This window comes from Pholis gunnellus (genome assembly GCF_910591455.1).
Source record: "Pholis gunnellus genome assembly, chromosome: 21".
Taxonomy (NCBI): Eukaryota; Metazoa; Chordata; class Actinopteri; order Perciformes; family Pholidae; genus Pholis; species Pholis gunnellus.
The window spans coordinates 929,136-948,865 of record NC_136548.1 but is presented as its reverse complement, the minus strand read 5'-3'; the positions used below and the strand labels follow the sequence as shown (position 1 = coordinate 948,865).

Genomic DNA, 19,730 nt, shown 5'->3' with positions numbered 1-19,730 from the left:
GCCCCTCCGTCATGTCTCATTACTTTCTCAACACCGGTCATAATCGTCCCTTCTCACCTTCAGATTTGGCAAATTTATCTCCAGGCATAAAACAGAGCGGCGCGGCAGCAACGTCTCATGCTATGAGCTTCTTTTTGTTCCTGAAAGAGGATTTTATTTTCATGTGTTTTTAAAGATTGCAAAGCTGGATTTACACATGAAGAGCATGGACAAGTGCAAGACACATTTAAGTCATCAATATATACGGCTGAAGCCTGAAGGAAGGATTCAAACGACCCCTTCAAGCTCTGTACAGCTGGATATCGTGTCAGAGGCCTCTTCTTCCTCAGCCTTCTTCTTCACTGCCCGCTTTGGGACTGACTCCCACCCCAATATGTTACAACTCAACCGGATGTCAATACGGTGTAGAGACAATGCTAGCTGCAGTTCAGCACAACTGTTCCCATGATCGCTGCCGCCCATCATTTCTGACCCAGAGGTCCAAGCCTCCAGTTCAAGAATACAAAGCCAACATTTTAAACCGAAATCCTGTTTGGCAAAGGCAGCGTTTCATTCACACCCAGGCAGAGCAAGTTGAAAACAAACAAAAATATATATATCAAAAAAGGGCAGCATGAGTTTGGAGAAAAAGTGTCAGAGAGGAAAGAAAGAAGAGCATCCTGCCTGCACGTGGTCACAACATTTTAGCTTTAGCTACATGCTACTGTTAGCGTAACTCACCGAACAGAATGTGCAGGTCACTCTAAATACTTTGAAACAAATTGACCACTTTTATTTTATCCTATATGTTCTTCTACCAGAGATCCATTAATCAAAGCGAACACACACACACACACACACACACACACACACACACACACACACACACACACACACAGAGTGGTGCGATGTGTCTGGAGACCATTCACTCTAGCATGAGTTTACAGCTTTATGTGCTGCCCCCACTTAGACACAATAAAATCTACAAATGTTCCTTGAAGTTCTGATTTGGTCCAACATGTGAGAAAATATCTGCCTCTCGTTTGCTTGTTGTTCCACCCTCTTCACCAGCCTCTCATGCACTTTGACTACCACCATTTGGCCCTGAGAGCAGCTGCACTCTGAGTCACATCAGAGTTGGTGAAAGGTGCTCGGAGTCTGTCGGAGCACTTGTTCCATACCTCCTCTTGTGGTGATCTGATCAGAATCAGAATCAGCTTTATTGGCCATGTATACAGGAATTTGACTCCGGTTTCCACTTCGCTCTCGATATACATACACAAGTTTACAATAAACAAGAAAAAAAAAATATATATATATAAATATAAAATAAAAAGGGCAGCAAAAAAACAAACAGATGTAGGTACAAACATTTAAACAATATGTACAATATAAGTACAAACATATCCAAAAAAGTATATATATAAATATATGAACATAAACCTGTAAACAGCAATGGAATTGAGGTGATAGTGCAAGTAGTGGTAATAGTGCAAACAGAGGTAGTAGTGCAATATGACTGATGAATTGTTCATCACAGTGACGGCCAGTGGATGCACTATTAAGGAAAAATGTTTCATGCTTAGGTCAAGCTGGCTGGTCAGCGGTGCAAGATTGACTGTGAACACTAAAGAGCAAAACACACTCTGTATTTGGGTCGGTTAAAGGTGTGTTCACCTTGCATTAAATGTGTAGGTCTGACGGTAGTCTCAAAGGGACTCATCTCTACAGCTAACTGAACATGAGGATGCCTCTTTCTACTAATCAGTGGAAAGGGGTATGAAGTGGAGGTGTCTGAAACAGACAATTGGAAAACGCTTTTAAAAACGCTTGAACTTAAACTATTTTTCAAAAAATGAGGCCCGATCCGAAAGGGACTGGACTTCAAAATGCTGTACACGTATGTATATGTTATGTATATGCCTGTCAATGCTTATTCAAGCATAATCCAGGTCTCTGCAGAGAACTGAACATTGACATTATACTGTATGATATTGGGTTCATCTCAAGTCTCTTAATAGCATCCATGTTTCCCACACTTGCGTCTCCTCATGCGTCCCTGGTGGGAGGGACTAAGACGCAAGGAAAGGACGCAAGTGAGGGAAACGGTGATGAAATTAAGAGACTTGGGATGTACCCTTAGTCAGTTTAGAACCGTGCTGGTGAAGCACTGCTTTATGACGACCGGCAGAGGGCGCTGAGCTTCAACTGAAAGACTTCAGAAACAAACAACAATCACAGAGTGGAGCGGTGACTGAGAGCTGCGTCAAGTGGACGGGAGTCAGCTCAACCAATAGGCTACCAGGAAGTCAGGATTTTAGAGACAAAAGCATCACATTTGAGCATTTTAACCGTGATCCTTCCAAGCTCTGACATCTCATTTGTAAATTATTACCCAATTTGATCAGGTTTGCATAGGCCTAAATGGCTGTTCATAGTATATAGAATAAATAAATAAGTGGGCACTGATGTAATTGTAATAATTTTTGAAATTACATTTTATTAAATCAATAATAAGAATTAAGACAAGAGCACGCATATGGCTACATTATGAATCAATGGCAGATATATGATGAAATCGTTTTAGCATTTTATCAATTTGACATAAGTCACGACTATTTTCTTTTTCTTTTTTTTAACCTTCATGAAAGCCCCACCAGTGCATCTTGCCTTACCTAACTAGCCCGCTGACGATAAATTGCTTCCAATAACTTTTTATTTTGAAAGATTTAACCGGAATAGCATTTGCATTATCCTAGGTAGCTTTCCGACTTGGTTTTCGTGGTTTGTGGAATGTTTGGTCAACAAGAAGTGGACGCGATGGAAGTATTCTCTTTACATACCCGTGCGCGTGCTGCTAGTCTACCAGTCTCCCTATTAACTGTGTGAACGCTAAATAAGACAGACGGTCTCACTCGAGAGGGCAGAAGAGCATCTACGAAACTATTGTACGTTCAACTTAAAGTCACGTCGGAACAAAAAGGAGGACAGCGAGTCGAGCATTGGCTCCGGTGGCTTTTAGGCAGGTTATAATTCCACACGGTTCTCCAGAAAGCTAGCGGTAGTTGTGTTTTAGTAAAAGCTACATGCTTCCTTCCTCGCCATATTGGGGAAAAGAGGTCAAACGTGTCCTCTCGTATGCCATGGTGAGTGCTGCAGTTCCTATTGCCGTTCTTTCCCAAGCTGTTCCACCAGACTCCTCTCAGAAACCTCTCTGTTTAGAGTGCGCTGCTCACAGACGGGCTGAAATGTAAAGCTATAGGAATGAAAGCGATGCTACTCATCAAATGGTCGTTGGTGTAACGTTACATCTTCAATCACCACATACTTTAATACAAATTCAACTTTTGGAGCGGCTTCTCTCAGAATTGACTCATTTTCACTGATCGCTTACACGAGGTAACCAAATGTAAATGTCAGGGAAATGAGAAATGCCTAATGAAATAATTATGCCGAATCTCACATTGTCTGTCTCGTATAACCTTCTGTGCCATAAAGAAACGCTCTCTAACATTGCGTATAAAGAAGTCGATCTTAAATCTATGTATATCTATACGGAAGTAGCATAATGTTAGCTATTTTGGCATTAAACAATTAAAGACTGGCTGCAAGTAAAGTATCAGTACCATTGATTTAATACATTCTCCCAGTGGAAGCTGAGGACGGCAGCTGTGTGTGTGTGTGTGTGTGTGTGTGTGTGTGTGTGTGTGTGTGTGTGTGTGGGGTGCTCCATTGAGCTGTAAAGATTTCCTCACAAAACAGAAGGAGTCGGTGAGAGCTACAGTGTATATAAGTGAATTCTTTTGCTATCTATAGTAGTACACCAGTGGTAGTTTTAATTACATACATCAGAACTTCAATTAGACAAGTAAAGGTAACGCTTTATAGGCCTGTCATTTCCTAATCATTTCTTAAAAGTTTACTGGAAATAAACTATTTAATTTAGAATGAAATCGATGTAAAGAAAGACAGCTGGTGTCTGCACTCTGCTGTAGTGCAAAGAATGTGTTTAATAGATCTGATCTGAGTATGAACATACCAGATACCCTGTTGAATCTTCCCCTTTCTCTGTGCAGGGTCCCATGTGATGGTGTGAGGATGGGACAGGGTGGTGTTGGAAGTGACTGCAGCCCTGGAGGCTGATGAACCGGCTCTGTCGGCCAGTCAGGATGCACATAGCTTCGGTGGGTGTCAGCAAGTTCTGCTTCCTGTTTTCCCTGGCGTTCTGCGGCCTCCTGCTCCTGCTCATCCCTGCCCTCCAGCCCCCAGCGCGCCAGGTGGACCTGCCCCAGCCCAGACCCCAAGTCAGACCGGCGCAGGCGGGCCCGTCACACCGTGTCAGGGTTCCAGGAGTGTCTCTCCATGCGGTGGAAACAGACTCTGCCACAGAGCTGAGTAGGAGCTCAGCAGGGCGGACTGAAGGTACCAGGGATGATATCCATAGTCCCAAGAGGGGGATGGACTCCAAAAGAGGAGCTGCCCCTGGTCGATTTTCAGGGTCTAGGTCACGGGACCCGTTAGACTTTAAGGACATTTTTATTGCAGTGAAGACTACCAGGAAGTACCATAAGTCCAGACTGGAGCTGCTGATTCAGACCTGGGTTTCCCGAGCTAAAGAACAGGTGAGGAGAGCTAGACTTCTTTCTTCTTTTAGATGGGGCTTTAAAGTTAGGGTAGGTAGTGTATTTGAGAAACATTTTTGTTATATTATGAAAATTCTCTTTACATCTCAACAGCAATTAATCAATCGAATGCTCTGACAAAAATCTTGTAGCTGTCGCAGGACTGTAATACACCCATCCGATCATTTCATTCCATGCCTCCCTGCATGCCTCCCCCTGCATGCCTCCCTGCATGTCTCCCTGCATGCCTCCCTGCATGCCTCCCTGCATGACTCCCTGCATGACTCCCTGCATGACTCGCCGTATGTCTCCCTGCATGCCTCACCGTATGTCTCCCTGCATGCCTCCCCCTGCATGCCTCTCCCTGCATGTCTCCCTGCATGCCTCCCTGCATGCGTCCCCCTGCATGTCTCCCTGCATGCCTTGCCGCATGTCTCCCTGCATGCCTTGCCGTATGTCTCCCTGCATGCCTCGCCGTATGCCTCCCTGCATGCCTCGCCGTATGCCTCCCTGCATGCCTCGCCGTATGACTCCCTGCATGACTCGCCGTATGTCTCCCTGCATGCCTCACCGTATGTCTCCCTGCATGCCTCCCCCTGCATGCCTCTCCCTGCATGTCTCCCTGCATGCCTCCCTGCATGCGTCCCCCTGCATGTCTCCCTGCATGCCTTGCCGCATGTCTCCCTGCATGCCTTGCCGCATGTCTCCCTGCATGCCTTGCCGTATGTCTCCCTGCATGCCTCGCCGTATGCCTCCCTGCATGTCTCCCTGCATCCCTCCCTGCATCCCTCCCTGCATGTCTCCTTGCATCCCTCCCTGCATGTCTCCTTGCATCCCTCCCTGCATGCCTCCCTGCATGTCTCCCTGCATGCCTCCCTGCATGTCTCCCTGCATGCCTCGCCGTATGCCTCCCTGCATGTCTCCCTGCATGTCTCCCTGCATGCCTCCCTGTCCATCTACTTTCGTGCACTCATTGCGTGTCACTGAAGTCTTCCACGAGCTATTAGCTTGACAGCTGTGAGTGCTAAAAAACAGACATGTCGGTTGTTTACGTTCATAATGATCATTTTAGGTGGCGTGGCTTTCATCAAAGCTGTGCGGTTGCATGTCCTTGTAAACCAAAACGACTCATGGCTTCAGTATTTGCATTGTATTCCATTACATAACTGTCATTTAGTAGACCTGTTTAACCAAAGGGACTTACATGTTGGGATGAGAGGTACATGTCATCAACAAGTGGAGGTGCAACCTTCCCAAATAAGCAACTGCCTTCAGCCAGAAGGAGTTTATGATTTGGAAGTAGCGTTAGCTGTTGACGCTAACGCTACTCACCGTGGGTCGCGTGTTCTGACAGTTTTGCTTTGAAGTCTGTTTCCTCAGCAATTGGTGTTCCCCCTTACTTTAACCTGAACTCAGCCTGAGCCCTCACCAGGCAGGGCAACGCTATGTTTAACGCCACTGAAGAGCAAACAGACTCCCACAGTAGACCAGTAACCGTCGGCACAAACATCACCCTCTTAAAGGAGTACTAAGAGCAGTACTGTTTGTTGTGGTACCTCCAGCATACTCTGTGATACCATGCACGTTTTGTAGACTGCAAGTCAAACGTAAAGACTTCAGGCGGAGGTGAACCTGACCGTGACACGACTTCTTTAAGGGTTGGAGCAACAAGATTCCAAACTGACGTCAGCAGTCAATGACGGTATGAAACCGTCAATAGAGTATGTTGTCAATGAATTACCACAACCACGAGAGGTAATGTCGAGATTAGCCGTGGACAGACATATACGCACACTCTCTCACACACATGACTGAATACATAGTCTCCTGGCAGAGATAGAAAATCATATTTATATGCAGTTCCCAGTCCAAAACCCCACTTAAAGAAATGCTTTTACTAAACCCTGTGGTAGTTAAGAACTCTAATCACACGCCATAACCCCGGTTACCCAATTGCTGAACCGTGTGTGTGTGTGCGCACGTACACACACACACACACACACACACACACACACACACACACACACACACACACACACACACACACACACACACACACACACACACACACACACACACACACACACACACACACACACACACACACACACACACACACACACACACACACACACACACACACACACACACACACACACACACATTCCTGCAGCATGTAGCGGCTCCAGTGGTGAGACCCAGGCAGTGTGGAGTCCACCAGATTACATTTTGATTTTGGCTCGTATGGTGAGGTTAGTGCTAATGGATTTGGCTCTGACACCCCGTGTCAGTATAGTTTGGGTGTTTTTTAGGGTGTTGCCGTATCACCATCAGCGATCCCTCTGGGATGTCAGTTTGTCCTCGTTGACATTTAGTGAAACCGCAGAACGTTTGTAAGAAAGTAAATCTAGACTCCACCCCTCATCTGCCTGGTGTCAGAATCCTGGGTGTTATTTATAGGTTGAGTTTTTAAATTATTATTTTGAACGGCTGTTTGTTACTCTTCGCTCAGGATAAGAGGCTACACCGCAGCTCTGGCTCTCCCAATATGACAGAAGAGTTCCTATTCGAGCTCGACATTTCATTTGCAATCTTGGAAAAGTGTCGTCAAACTTCACTTTTAAGCCAACGTCAACAAGACATCTCACAGTTCCACGACAAGTGAACATCTGGAGTCCAAAGCTCCAGATCAAGAGAGAGTGGAGCGTTTTTCAGTCATGTTTATCAGACCGGATGGTTGAAGGTGGTTGGAACGTTTTTAGGGTCAACCAGGTGGTTCATGTGAATGGTGCAGACCGGAAAAGTCTTAAAAAGGGTGCTGTGAGAACGTCCTTACCGCCGATCGAGGCATGCATCAACCTTTTTGTATTGTCCAATCAAAGGTGTGGTATTACATTTCTGTGGCATTTCTATGGGCCAATGGGAACTTTGATCATGTGACGAAGGTCCCACAGCTGGAATCAAACCAGAAACTTAGCGGTTCTGAAGCATGTAAGTGGTGACCACTAAGCTAGCAAGGCGCTCAGAACAGACTCGGCCCATTATCAAAATAGGCTCCAATTAATTCAGTGTCAATCAACTGAATCAATGAACTGCTCCGGCTCTATTTTGAGCAGTTTTTAGTCTACAGTTGGAAAGAAATTGGACAACATGCATTGTTCAAGGTCTTTAACACGCACTAAGTCAAATGTGAATGAAGAGAGGCTCCGGTGTAAAGTAGTCCCAAGTAGCTCACAGAAAGCACTGGGACCAGCTGTGTACTGAGACCTATCAAAAGCAGTTGGTAGGGTCCCACTGCCGGACAAAGAGGAGGTTGCACTGCACACACACTCTGCTCCCACTTCACCCAGAAATGTCCCAGTCAGAGAGGATGGAGGCGTTCCAGTGAGTGAGTCCAGGTCTGCTGTGAAAGGGCTCCCCTGTGAGTCTGTTCTGTGTCAGCTGTCAGCTGTAAGCATTACTAAGTATTACTGTCAGACACTTTACAGGCTTTACAGGCCTGCTGCCGCTTTATTTGACTGCTCTTAGATCGGTAAAGTCTGTCCCCCGTGTTTACAGCTGCCTGTAAAATGAAAAGCTGCTTTAAACATCAGGGTAGCTCTCACTGTAGTCGTCTGCGCGGCGTGTGGAGAAGGTGTGTTCACATTAAGAGGCAGTGGATGGTTATTTAATGGAAGGTCGAGTTAAACAGTCCGTGTCACTAGATGCTGTGTGAAGGTAAAAGGCTCTGAAGAGGCTGAGCATGCCTGTCTGTGTACTGCTGTACACTGACTCAGTGTCCCAGGCTCCTAAACTTCACCGTCGGTGTAGCAGGTGACCGATGTGTCTCTGACAGTCGGACTTGTTTCACTTGGATGTTTATTTGTAGAGCCCCACCGATTTATCATCCGAACACAGATATGTCGGTTTCGGTGTACACGCCGTCTTCTCACAGCTGAGGAGACGGCGTGTACGACGGTCGCACATTATGCCTGACTTCCATCAGCATCCTGAGTAAACCTCTACATCGCTGCTACACAACATTCAAAAATGGCTACAGTTAGGAGCGGCCAGCTTGCCGAGATCAAAGTACGTCAACTAACTCCCATACATGGCCCTGATGACACAAGGGGTCAGGTAGTGGTTGCTCATTTTCATTATCTGTCCCAAAAATCCATTATTAGTGATGCAATCTAAAGAGAAACAAACGGATAATGCACTTCTTGTTCTTGTAAATGTTATTTCTTTACAATCCTCCACTCACTTGGTAGTGTTTTCCACAGCACGCCTGTTCAATCCAGTCACTTTAAGCATTGAGGGGTGAAAGGTGAAAAGTCTGGTGCTGTCGTGTTGTGCGTCTCTGTGTCGTTTTTCTCTCAGTCTTTGGTCTTCCTCTTGCAACTGCACACATCCTCATCTATGAGAGACAACATTAGAGCGAAGCATTGGAGCAAAGCATGAACATACGCTTGCACTTTCTAACCGTGTGTCTTTGTCTGTTTCAGACGTACATATTTACTGACGGGGAGGACAAGGAGCTGCAGATGAGAACACGTAAGAAGCTGGACAGTTGTCATAGGAGGGGAATTCCAAATGTTGTTGTGTAGCCATATTATGCAGTGACCCTAAAAATAAAATAAAATGAAGAACTTGTGTTGCAACAATAAAAAATATAATACAGCTGGGACACCAAATATTTTAGGCAAGCATGCAAAATATATTAAAATTGAAAACGGTATCTGGGCCAAATTGAGACATTCACTTTCATTGCACTAAAGTAGTTTTTATACACAGAGGCAACAAATACAATAAGGAGGTACAGCTGTGTACGATGATTGGTGACATCAAAGTGCTGAATTCTGTGGCTTCAGAGACCAGGAGGGCCCCAAGAGTCCCCCTGTGGCACAGCATTCGTTAAAGGAGCTGACGAGGAAGTTTACGTATGGAGACAGCCAGCGTTCGGCTGGACAGATGAGATTTAAAGACAACCCATCAGTGTGCTTTAATAGGTCGGTGCACATTGAAAGTTGATCAGAAACATTCAGATTGTATGTCTCAAGAAAGTCAATATGTATTGTAGAGATTAACATCATCTAATGTACAGTTATGCTGTAGCTCAAAGGAATCAGTGTAAATGTACATCCTCCCTCTGTCATAGTGTTCAGTGTTTGTTCTCTAGTGTGTGTGTGTGTGTGTGTTGGGAATATGTAGTCAGTCATGGCTGCAGGACAAGTACACATTTTTCAAAAGTTAATGTGTGATCTGCAGTGCTACGTACTGCACATGAACCCGCTGCTGCCAGGGTGCATGCACAGTAAGGTACTGCACACAGCAGCATGGATTGAGCTGTGCTGTCCTCTGTTGTCTCTTCACCAGGAGTGAACCTCATCAACACTAACTGCTCAGCAGCTCACACCCGCCAGGCCCTGTGCTGCAAGATGTCGGTGGAGTACGATAAATTCATCGAGTCTCAGAAGAAGTGAGTGAAATGTGATCTGAACAAACTAATACATAGAATGACCGTTTGTATATCTGTGTTACCTGGAATTCTGTTTCTCATGCCTCCACGATGAATGGAAAATCCAGAAAGGCAGAAATATCTTGATGAATTAAACTATATCAAAACATCCTTTATCAAACTTTGAATTACCTCAGGCAGTAAAATCCAAGTCTCATTCATACAGTTGTATGCTCATCACTTCCCAAACTGGTGCATCTTTCGCTGAAACGTACTCTTTACTCATGCTAGCGCATGTGGCTACTCGTCCAGATAGGTCCGAAGTCAGAGTTTGCAATTCGATGTTTTGATAAGGTTTTGCTGTCGTTAAATGTCGCCTCCGACCACTTCAGTTCATGAAGGCTTTCCTCTGTTTCTAGATTCTTTGTTTACCGTTGAGGCATGAGAGAAAAACAAATGTTTTCTTCAGGAATTCATGGCAACACAGAGAGAGAGTTGATATAAAATGGGCATGATATTCCTTTAAACGGCAGCGATGCAATAAACAGTGAACAGTTTAACCAAATCGAACATGATATTTCTAAGAGTAGATTACAATCCACTAACACGTATTCGCTCAGAGTAAGGTACACTGCTCTGTGTGTGTGTGTGTGTGTGTGTGTGTGTGTGTGTGTGTGTGTGTGTGTGTGTGTGTGTGTGTGTGTGTGTGTGTGTGTGTGTGTGTGTGTGTGTGTGTGTGTGTGTGTGTGTGTGTGTGTGTGTGTGTGTAGGTGGTTCTGCCACGTGGATGATGATAACTACGTCATCCTGCCCAGCCTGCTGGGGCTGCTCTCCTCCTACCACCACAGCCAGGATGTCTACCTGGGCCGGCCCAGTCTGGATCATCCTATAGAGGCTGCAGAGAGGGTCAAGAGTGACGGATCGGTCAGTCTACCATTATTAGGAGATTCTGGCTCCACTGACATACACAGCAGGGAGCGATAACGCCAAGTCCAGGCTCCAAAATGTTCTTTCAGAAAACTATGCGATGCAAAAAACCCCACAAAAAAAGCCAGTTTCTTCTTCAGACTATTCCACCCCTAACATCTGGCGGTCTCATTTCAGGTGTCTGTCAAGTTCTGGTTTGCCACAGGTGGAGCAGGTTTCTGTATCAGCAGAGGCCTGGCACTGAAAATGAGCCCATGGGCCAGGTAGGTCGTGGACTCACCTGTTGTGCCTTCTGAATCCAGGCTACTCACTTTGTTGGTGGTTGAAACATTTGTATGGACAGCTAGAGCAACTTTGACTGTAAGCTGTCAACGTATAAAAGACAAATGTCTTTAGATAACCCTCAGAGAATGTGCCTGGACGTGTAGTCAGCCGCAGTATGTTTTAAGGTGTAGATGGACCAAGTGTTTCCAGATATAGAGGGTGCCATGTAGTTTAAAAGAATCACGTTTGAGCTATAGGGGTAATGGGTTTCTCACATAGACTGTGTTAAAGAAGCCCAGTCTTGTGCTGTAAGCTACTGAGGTGTCGTTCCCTCTGGAGTGACCTGGTTGCCTGCTGTAAGTCTAGATTACCTTTGATGTGCGTTGCATTAGGTACATCATTACAAATGAGTTTGTTGAATGAGAGTTTGTTTATTTTCTTCGTTTTGGAACAACGTAAAGACAGTCCCGTTCTTTCCACTGACATTAAACACACCAGTTGTATGAACACGTGAAACTGTTACCGTAAAGCGGTCAAAACCCTTTGCCCTTCCGGGGTCAAACACCTGACAACAGTGATTTCCATAGCTATATAGACGGAACACAGAACATTAGTATAGCACCACACAATGTATACACGGAGAATAACACCATATTTGGCTCTAACACACTGTATATAAGAAGTGAGCGTAGTCATCAGGATGTCACCCATTGGTTTGCGGACTGACGTTATGAAGCCTCAAGTTCGCATTTCGCCGTCGCCATCTTGAAATACGGCCGTCGCCATGTTGTTTTTTTCCGCAACCAGTGAACAGAAGTGACCATATTTGGAATGCGGACGAGACGCTATGTACATCTCTGGTAGTGGTAGCGATCTGTCAATCACAGTATGCCCCGCCCTAAAGCATACTCCTCTTTATGGTCTGTGTGACTCTAAATGGACCATCATTTACTAAATGAACATCATGCTGTATTGAAGAAGACTTGAAACTAGAGATTGAGACCATAAACTCATGTTTACAATGTTTACTGAGGTAATAAATCAAGAGAGAAGTAGTCATTTTCTCATAGACTTCTATACAACCAGAGTCGCCGCCCCCTGCTGGACACTAGAGAGAATGCAGCTTTAAGGCACTTCTGCATCGACTTCAATCGGCAGAATCTGAGCTTACCACCTGGTTCCTCACCATCTATTCTTAAATGTTGACACACTGTTGGTTGATAGGCACTTAGTGCTTTAAAATAATGAACAAAGTAATAAAAAAAAGTCATTATTTTCCACTTACTTTGGTAGAAAGTGACTTTAGAAATGGCCGCTGTAAACCGCTGCAGGAAACACTTTGACGGACTTTGTCCTCTGGTTTCAGTTTGGGTAATTTCATCAGCACAGCAGAGAAGATCCGACTACCGGACGACTGCACCATCGGATACATCATCGAAGCGCTGCTGGAGGTGACACTAACACACACACACCTCTTCCACTCACACCTGGAGAACCTTCAGAAGCTGCCCACTGACACAGTGCTGGAGCAGGTGAGTGTGTGCTTGTGGTTTGTGTACAGTACGGCATAACATTTGAGAAACCTTAAGAAATGGGTGAAGTCGTGAAATCTAGCATTTATAGAATGGTCAAGCTGCAGAGCTCCAGACTTCGGGCCCACGTCCTCCGTCGGACCCCTGGACGTGACGTCTGAACTTGTTTATGCCAGAGAGGATCCCCGGATACGACAGTATGGGCTCGTTAGTGTGAATAAGCTACATGGCCTGATACCAAGGTAAACAATACAACCTTAGTACGTTGATGAACCTGTGACTTAGAAAGTAAGGTCACATGACATTAAGCAGCAAAGAACTTGAACTAACCTTATGAGTTTTCTAATGTTGCTATTGTATCGTGTAATGTGTAGCGGTGTAACGAACCATTGTCGATCCGGCACACATGGGTACTGCAGATTACTGACACAGTTTAACGTTAACCATCACTGTGTGAAATAAAGTTTTACTGATGATCGTTATCCTCCAATATTCAGTAAAATATGTGATTGGGACATCATTTATGATTTTCTAGTCACCGATCTCTGATAATGTTACGTTGTAAACAGAATCTGTTAAATTGACAAGACGGTGGCAGGGATCTCTTAGTTATGTTTGCTCCCTTTTTTCTTTTGTGCTGATCCGATCCTAACCGTGACTTTTATGATCCGTTGTACCACTAGTAATGCGGCACAGACGTGATGCATATTGAATATACGCTCAGTGGGCTACTTTATTTATTAACGATAAGCACGATAAAACAATACCGTGCAATATCATATAGAGGCATGTAACATGATTTATTGATGCGATGATTTTCCACCTAAACACGTGATAAGACGTGTGATTGTCCACCATGAGTCCTGGGCCCTGTTCCTCGTACGTGGCTACCTGAGTTAGCCGGATAATTTTCAGAATGAGATTACACAAGTGAGGCTTTTCAGTTCCTCGAAGCAAGTTTGGAAAAATCACCATAGCAACACATCCATAAGCCTGAACCTGCTCCAGCGCAGGCTAACTTAAGTGAGCTGGATAAGCTGCCACTCCCCGGAAAAAAGTGTCAGCTCCCTTCCTCAGAGAATTATGTTCGCTATAGATCTCATTGGATGATGCATTCCATTAAGCCTACTGCCAGCAGCACATTTAAAGAAATATCATCTGATTGGTTGGGGTGATGAGGCTCTTAAAATTAACCGATACGTTTTCCCAACACTTACGCATTTAACTTGTCTGATATGTTGCCATGCTTCTTGTCTAGCCCTCGCAGCGGTGGCGGTGTTAGATTTTGCCATGATTATGGTCTTGAATTCTTCGTATGTGTTCATGATCATCTCCTGCTCGTCAGCAGAGTAAAAAGAGGCTCTTTCTTTGAGTTTATTTGCCGTTGTACTGTTAGAAAATCATGGTTTAGGTGATCGATGCTTCCCCCTTTTGAAGTAGGACAGGCACGCGCAACGATCCTGTTGACTGACGTCTGGGTCAAATTAATGAGACTGTTTGAGCGCGGATCAGCCTTTGAGGAACTGAGATAGCCTGACTTCAATTATCGGGTTAATTTAAGCTGGATAATAGGACATTTGATCGACTTAGTTCAACCACGTACGAGGCCCTGGTGATGGACCGGAAGAGGCCTGAGCCTGGAGCTCTGCAGCGGGACGCTTTTGAGCATTTTCACATGTGGCATGGATTTTTACAATGAAAGCAATTGTGAGGTTGAGTTGTCATCCTTTCCATTAAAATATTTAATGTTCATATGAAAAGTATCATTTTGACATCCTAAATGTTGTTATTGTTTGTGTTTCTCCTTTCATCCTTTGCTCTCTGAGCTGAAGTAGAACGCTGTATGTTTTCTGTTGGTTTTGCAACAGGTGACTCTGAGTTTTGGAGGCTTTGAAAACAGAAGAAACGTGGTCAGCATTGTTGGAGGCTTTTCATTGGCTGACGACCCCACAAGGTAATAAATGAATAACGAGCCCTGCTGTTCATAATGTGGCCCTTGTGCTGGTCCTTGCACTGCACACTCCCATGTCTCTGTTCAACATGTATTATCATGTACTGTATCTGAGACTGCAAGCAAGAGTTTTTTGAACATTATAGATGTAAACATGTTGAAGTAGAAATCCAAAATACAAGCATCAACCTGAAAACGAGCATATGTCTGATTTTAAGATTCCTCATCAGTGAAACTAAGAGGCTTAGACCAAACCAGGAATAAAAGACCAAAAGGTGGTCGGAGGGATTCACATACTGGCCACGTGTTGTACTTGAAGTGTGCACTGTGGAGCAGTATTATTTAGGGAGATGTAAGTTTTAGGTCAGGACATATCCGAATTGGTGACAAAACAACGATTTGGGAGATCCTTAAAACGGATGTTGCAGTTTGATTATTTGTGTGATGTTGAATAAATCAATGAAACATGTTTTTTTTTCATAGGAATCCCTTAACCCAAACTGATATGAGGAAGGCTTGTGTTCTTTGAAACACTAAGTTTGCTCTTGTGAGAGAAGTTAATATGTCCCTGATGCTCTTCCATTCCTGCAGGTTTAAGACGGTGCACTGCCTTCTCTATCCAGACACTAACTGGTGTCCAAAGCTGGAACACAGCCACATAAACTGAAAGCCACTGTGTTTTTAAACTGCAGCACGGACACACACGTTTATCCCAGCGCCTCACCCTGCCACGTTTGGATCAAGCTACGTTTAGCTGGTAAAATGTCATGTCACACATGTGGTTTGGTGGCTATCTGTATCCAAAGCAGCTTCACCTCATGCTTTATGAATGCAATCTAAACAGCTGGAGCCAAAGAATGTTAGTTTCTGGCCACTAGAGCATGGTGGTTGGTAAAGCCACTTGGGGCCAGAGCCACACCCCCCCCACTGTAAATGAGCTTTTGAGAGTTGACTATAAATTAACCTCAATGTTCCTCAACTGAGAAACACAGCAGTCTCTTAGATAATAATAAGTAACCAAACTATAAGTTCAGGTCAAAACCATATGCTACAAATGTTTCAACTTAATTCATGAGAAACAATTTTTTTCATGATCTTTCCCAAGTTTGCTAAACTGCTTGGTCATCGTTTAAGTGGTTCAGTCCGTACTAAAAGTGAGCACGTCTGCCTCCTGGTAATTTAATTTAGCTGGTGTTACTCCAAGGCACACAATTAGTTTATTAATTGGAGGTTTTCCCGTTTGTCCACAGATTTTCTTTTTGTGTTAACGATTTAGCTGGGAGAATTTCACACCCATCTAAATTGAATGGATGTGGATGGGTTTATGTAGGATTAGCTGAAAGCCTGCTGCATCTCATACAGACACTGAATGTCTGTTTTAGTTTTGTCTTTTCCTACTTACTGCCTTTGTCATTGGTTCAATGAAGGAAATATATTCTATGGCTCCATCCACTGTGGTTTAACCTGTAGAGGGGCAAAATAGGCCAGGTTACAGTATGTGAAGGACCCCACATTATTATTGCAGTGAGTTTCCTACTCTGTTTGTGAGGGCATGGATGTTTGAGTGTTTAATGAAAAGCCCTCAAACCACTGACCCGTATTGTATGTCATTTCAACACTTCAATCTTTTATTTTTGTTGACATGTCATCCCATAGTCTATATAAAATACAGATAGTTTCTTTAGAATGAGAGATTGTTGAGGTACTTTTTTTCAAGAGTCTGATTATCATGTATGGGGTTGGCTCTCACACATTGACTGGACTGATGTTTGATGTGACGAAGGTTTGTATGCTGCGTGTCTCACATTTAACATTTATTTCTGACTGTTGTAATTGCTCTGATGCCTTTGTGTTCTCAGCCAAATACCTTCTTCTTGTATTAGGCCATTTCTAACAGGCCCATCTTTATGGTTTTGCACTACTTTGATCTTGTCACTTCCTCTATGTTGCTGTAGTTACAATGTTGGTAAATATGAGTGAACTGCATTATGTATTGTGTCTTTGCATCGGTTGAAGTCTTAGCTCTGCATATGCTTCTTTAAGGTAGAGATTATTCGTTTTGTTGGAGTTATTGGAGCCAAAGATACCTCAACCATATTGTCATGCATTTTGTGGACATTCATGGTCTTCAAAGAGAGATGCCAATGATTTGAGTGACTTCTTACCTTTTTGTTTAAACTTCCTGTTGACTACAATGAATCTGCTAGGTCTCTGGCAGCCAGTGTTAGCTGGCATAGCTAACTTTAGCAACATGACTAACGTTAGCAGCCAGAAACAAGCATAGCTTCACAAACAAATGTAGATGTTTGTTTCTGGACGGTCCTGGCTTCCATGTAGTTCCTGGTTCATTTTCTGGCTGTTAACATTAACCAGTGATAGCTTTAGCAACATGGCTGCCGCTAGCAGCCTGGCTGCCGTCCAAAGCAAGAAATAGAAATACAGGCAAAATACAAGATTATCCACCTACTTAAAAAAATATATATTTTTACTTTTAGAAGTGCCACCACTCAGTCTGGTGATCCTCTGTCTTTTCATTTAGCACCATCACCAAGTAAAACATGTAAATGTGTCCAATAATTGGGTTTACCAACTACTAAACTGAGTCTGTGCTAATTGGCAACTTTTAGCATGCTAACACTCTAAACTTGTATGGTGAATATGTGAAACATACCTGCTATATGCATGTTAGGATTTAGCTCAAGCACCGTTGTGCTACAGCCTTGGAGAAGATGCTTTATTAGTTCTTAGGTACATTGAAACCCAGTAAAAAAATAAAGAATAAAGTTAAAACAAGGGTTGGCAATCTTGATTAATCTAGAGTACATTAGAAAAAAAATCATCCAACCCAAAAATCCCGCCCAGTGTTGCTTTTCCAAAGCACCATAAGAGGTGCATGCTGTATGGAAGGTTGTGGGAAGAAAGAACTTATGAGAAGGATAAAGGAGAGCACTGAAACATGGCATACGACTGAATACTATAGTCTAGTTATTGTACAAGGGAGCAATATACATAGTTGGAAGTTTCCTTCTCCTCATTTGATATTTGAATTGCTTTAAAGCTACGGTTGGTAATCTTGAGAAACTAGCAAGAGTTTGCTAGTTTAAACCCAGCCCAATGAAAGTAGCTTGCAGCACTAGCTTCAAAAGTTGCTAAATCTAGCAAGAAAGTCTCCAAGTCATCAACACTGACAGCCCGTCCTTTTTTCGGCCTCCCGCCAAAGCCCCTCCCCCAGAATGATCATTATGAATAAACAACAAACATGGCTGTAGTTAGCTCTCACAGCTGTCAAGCTATCAGCTTGTGGAAGACTGGTGATGAGCAATGATTGCACAGGCAGTAGCTCGCTGAGTAGCTCACTGAGTAGCTGTGCCAGTCTGCTGACACAATAGAAAAGGAAGTCCTTGTAGACAACATGTTCTTAAATAGGAACACCTCTGTTCCTTATTGGACTTCAGGTTTGCTCGTTGGCTGACTTGTACTCTCATAAACTGGTTCTTTGGCTCCACCGACTCCGTTAACACTATCCAGAGACGGTATTGAGTGCTGCAGAGATTTTTACAGGTTTGGTTCCCTCAACAAAAAGCCAATGGCGATTTTCATTTTCATTGGATTTTGGATTATTGCAGAAAATAAGGTCTGTGTCAAATGAACTTTTATGATGCTTACATGTTCAGCTCCTCAAGATAATCTTTACAAATGAACAGCACGTTTACGGTTGTCTCATTTAGACACAACCACCTTTTTTAAGTCACGTAAAAGCTTCTGAAATCATATGAGGGGTATTTACTGACGTGTTTAGTGTCCAACCAAAACCTTATTTTGGCCATCTAATAAGGAACCCATTTTAAAAAAGTCATTGACTTCGAGACGAGGAAACCTGCAAATAATTCTGACTCATTTGTGGGTTTTAGTACTCATTTCTGCCTGGAAAAAGGTATTTGTGTAAAACACTTGTCTACCTGGAGCATGTGTTCCACTGCCGGTCAGTGGGTGAGACTGAGTGTTTTTGTAAACCCTTTACCACTGATTGTATTACTGTGTTTCAATAACAATAAAACCTTTCTGCATTGTCATGTTTGGTTGTTTTACTATTGAATTGATATTTGCAGAGTTGATGTGTCTGCTTTTGTTTGGGTCATTGAACAGAACACCATGTAACCAAAGCAATACCTCAGCAGTATTGTAGTTAATGACATCATTTAGAACTGCAATGATTTATAGGAGCCTGTTTCCCCATTTCTTCCTGGAAGTGTCTCTGTAGCCAATGAAAGTGGTGTGTTGGACAGGCAGATGAGCTCACTGAGGAAACACTGGGTCACATGTGATGTAATGCAACCATTTAGTGCTCCTAAATCACAAACTGGGTGGAGAAAGAAAAGGCTACAACTTTAAGGTGTGTGTGAGTCTGTACTTCAGTCACGATCACGTGTGCTCATTGCGACAAGCTAACGGGGATAGCTGATCACACTAAACTCAAAACGGCTTAACAGGAAACCTCATATCAGGTTTATATATGTGGAATATTGGGAGTCAAAAGCAACATTCTCAGTTTTCAGATCTCGCTCAAAAACGGCATTAAGTGAATTTATAATTGTGTTGGGTTTTTAAACTGTACATTTAACAAATCCCTTTTTTGTTTCGAAGCATGCATTTCTGTCAGCAACAAGAATTTAGTTCTTACATTGTACACAAATGGTTAAACAGTTTCTATTTGTAGCATTTCACCAGGAATATGAAAGAAGTGATGAGTTAATAATTTTGAAAATCAATTGTATTTGTTCAGAATCAAAACTGGGAGCTTATTTGGATTTATGATACTCAACACAAAACCCAAACACACTCAGTGCTTGTTTGTCAAGCCACCTTTTACAAACTTTTTTTTTTTAAATCTTACTGTTGGGAATATTTCGTTTTTCTGCAAAACCCCCTTTTTGTATTCAACCGAAGAATCTAACATGTAGCTGTTTGAGTAAAACCAGGAAGAATCGGATCAAGACATAAGATATCTCGATCATTAT

The 19,730-nt window shown here is 43.4% G+C and overlaps 1 protein-coding gene across 1 annotated transcript; it reads left to right on the top strand.

Annotated features, from left to right (window-relative positions):
* Positions 1–2,793: 2,793 nt before the first annotated feature.
* Positions 2,794–18,783, top strand: rfng (RFNG O-fucosylpeptide 3-beta-N-acetylglucosaminyltransferase). Its single transcript, XM_079182387.1, has 9 exons — positions 2,794–3,125; positions 4,056–4,601; positions 9,086–9,134; positions 9,957–10,059; positions 10,809–10,962; positions 11,143–11,228; positions 12,596–12,761; positions 14,630–14,715; positions 15,304–18,783. Exons 2-9 carry the CDS (start codon positions 4,122–4,124, stop codon positions 15,377–15,379), a joined length of 1,200 nt encoding a protein of 399 aa, XP_079038513.1. The 5' UTR covers positions 2,794–3,125; positions 4,056–4,121; the 3' UTR covers positions 15,380–18,783.
* The last annotated feature ends 947 nt before the right edge of the window (positions 18,784–19,730 follow it).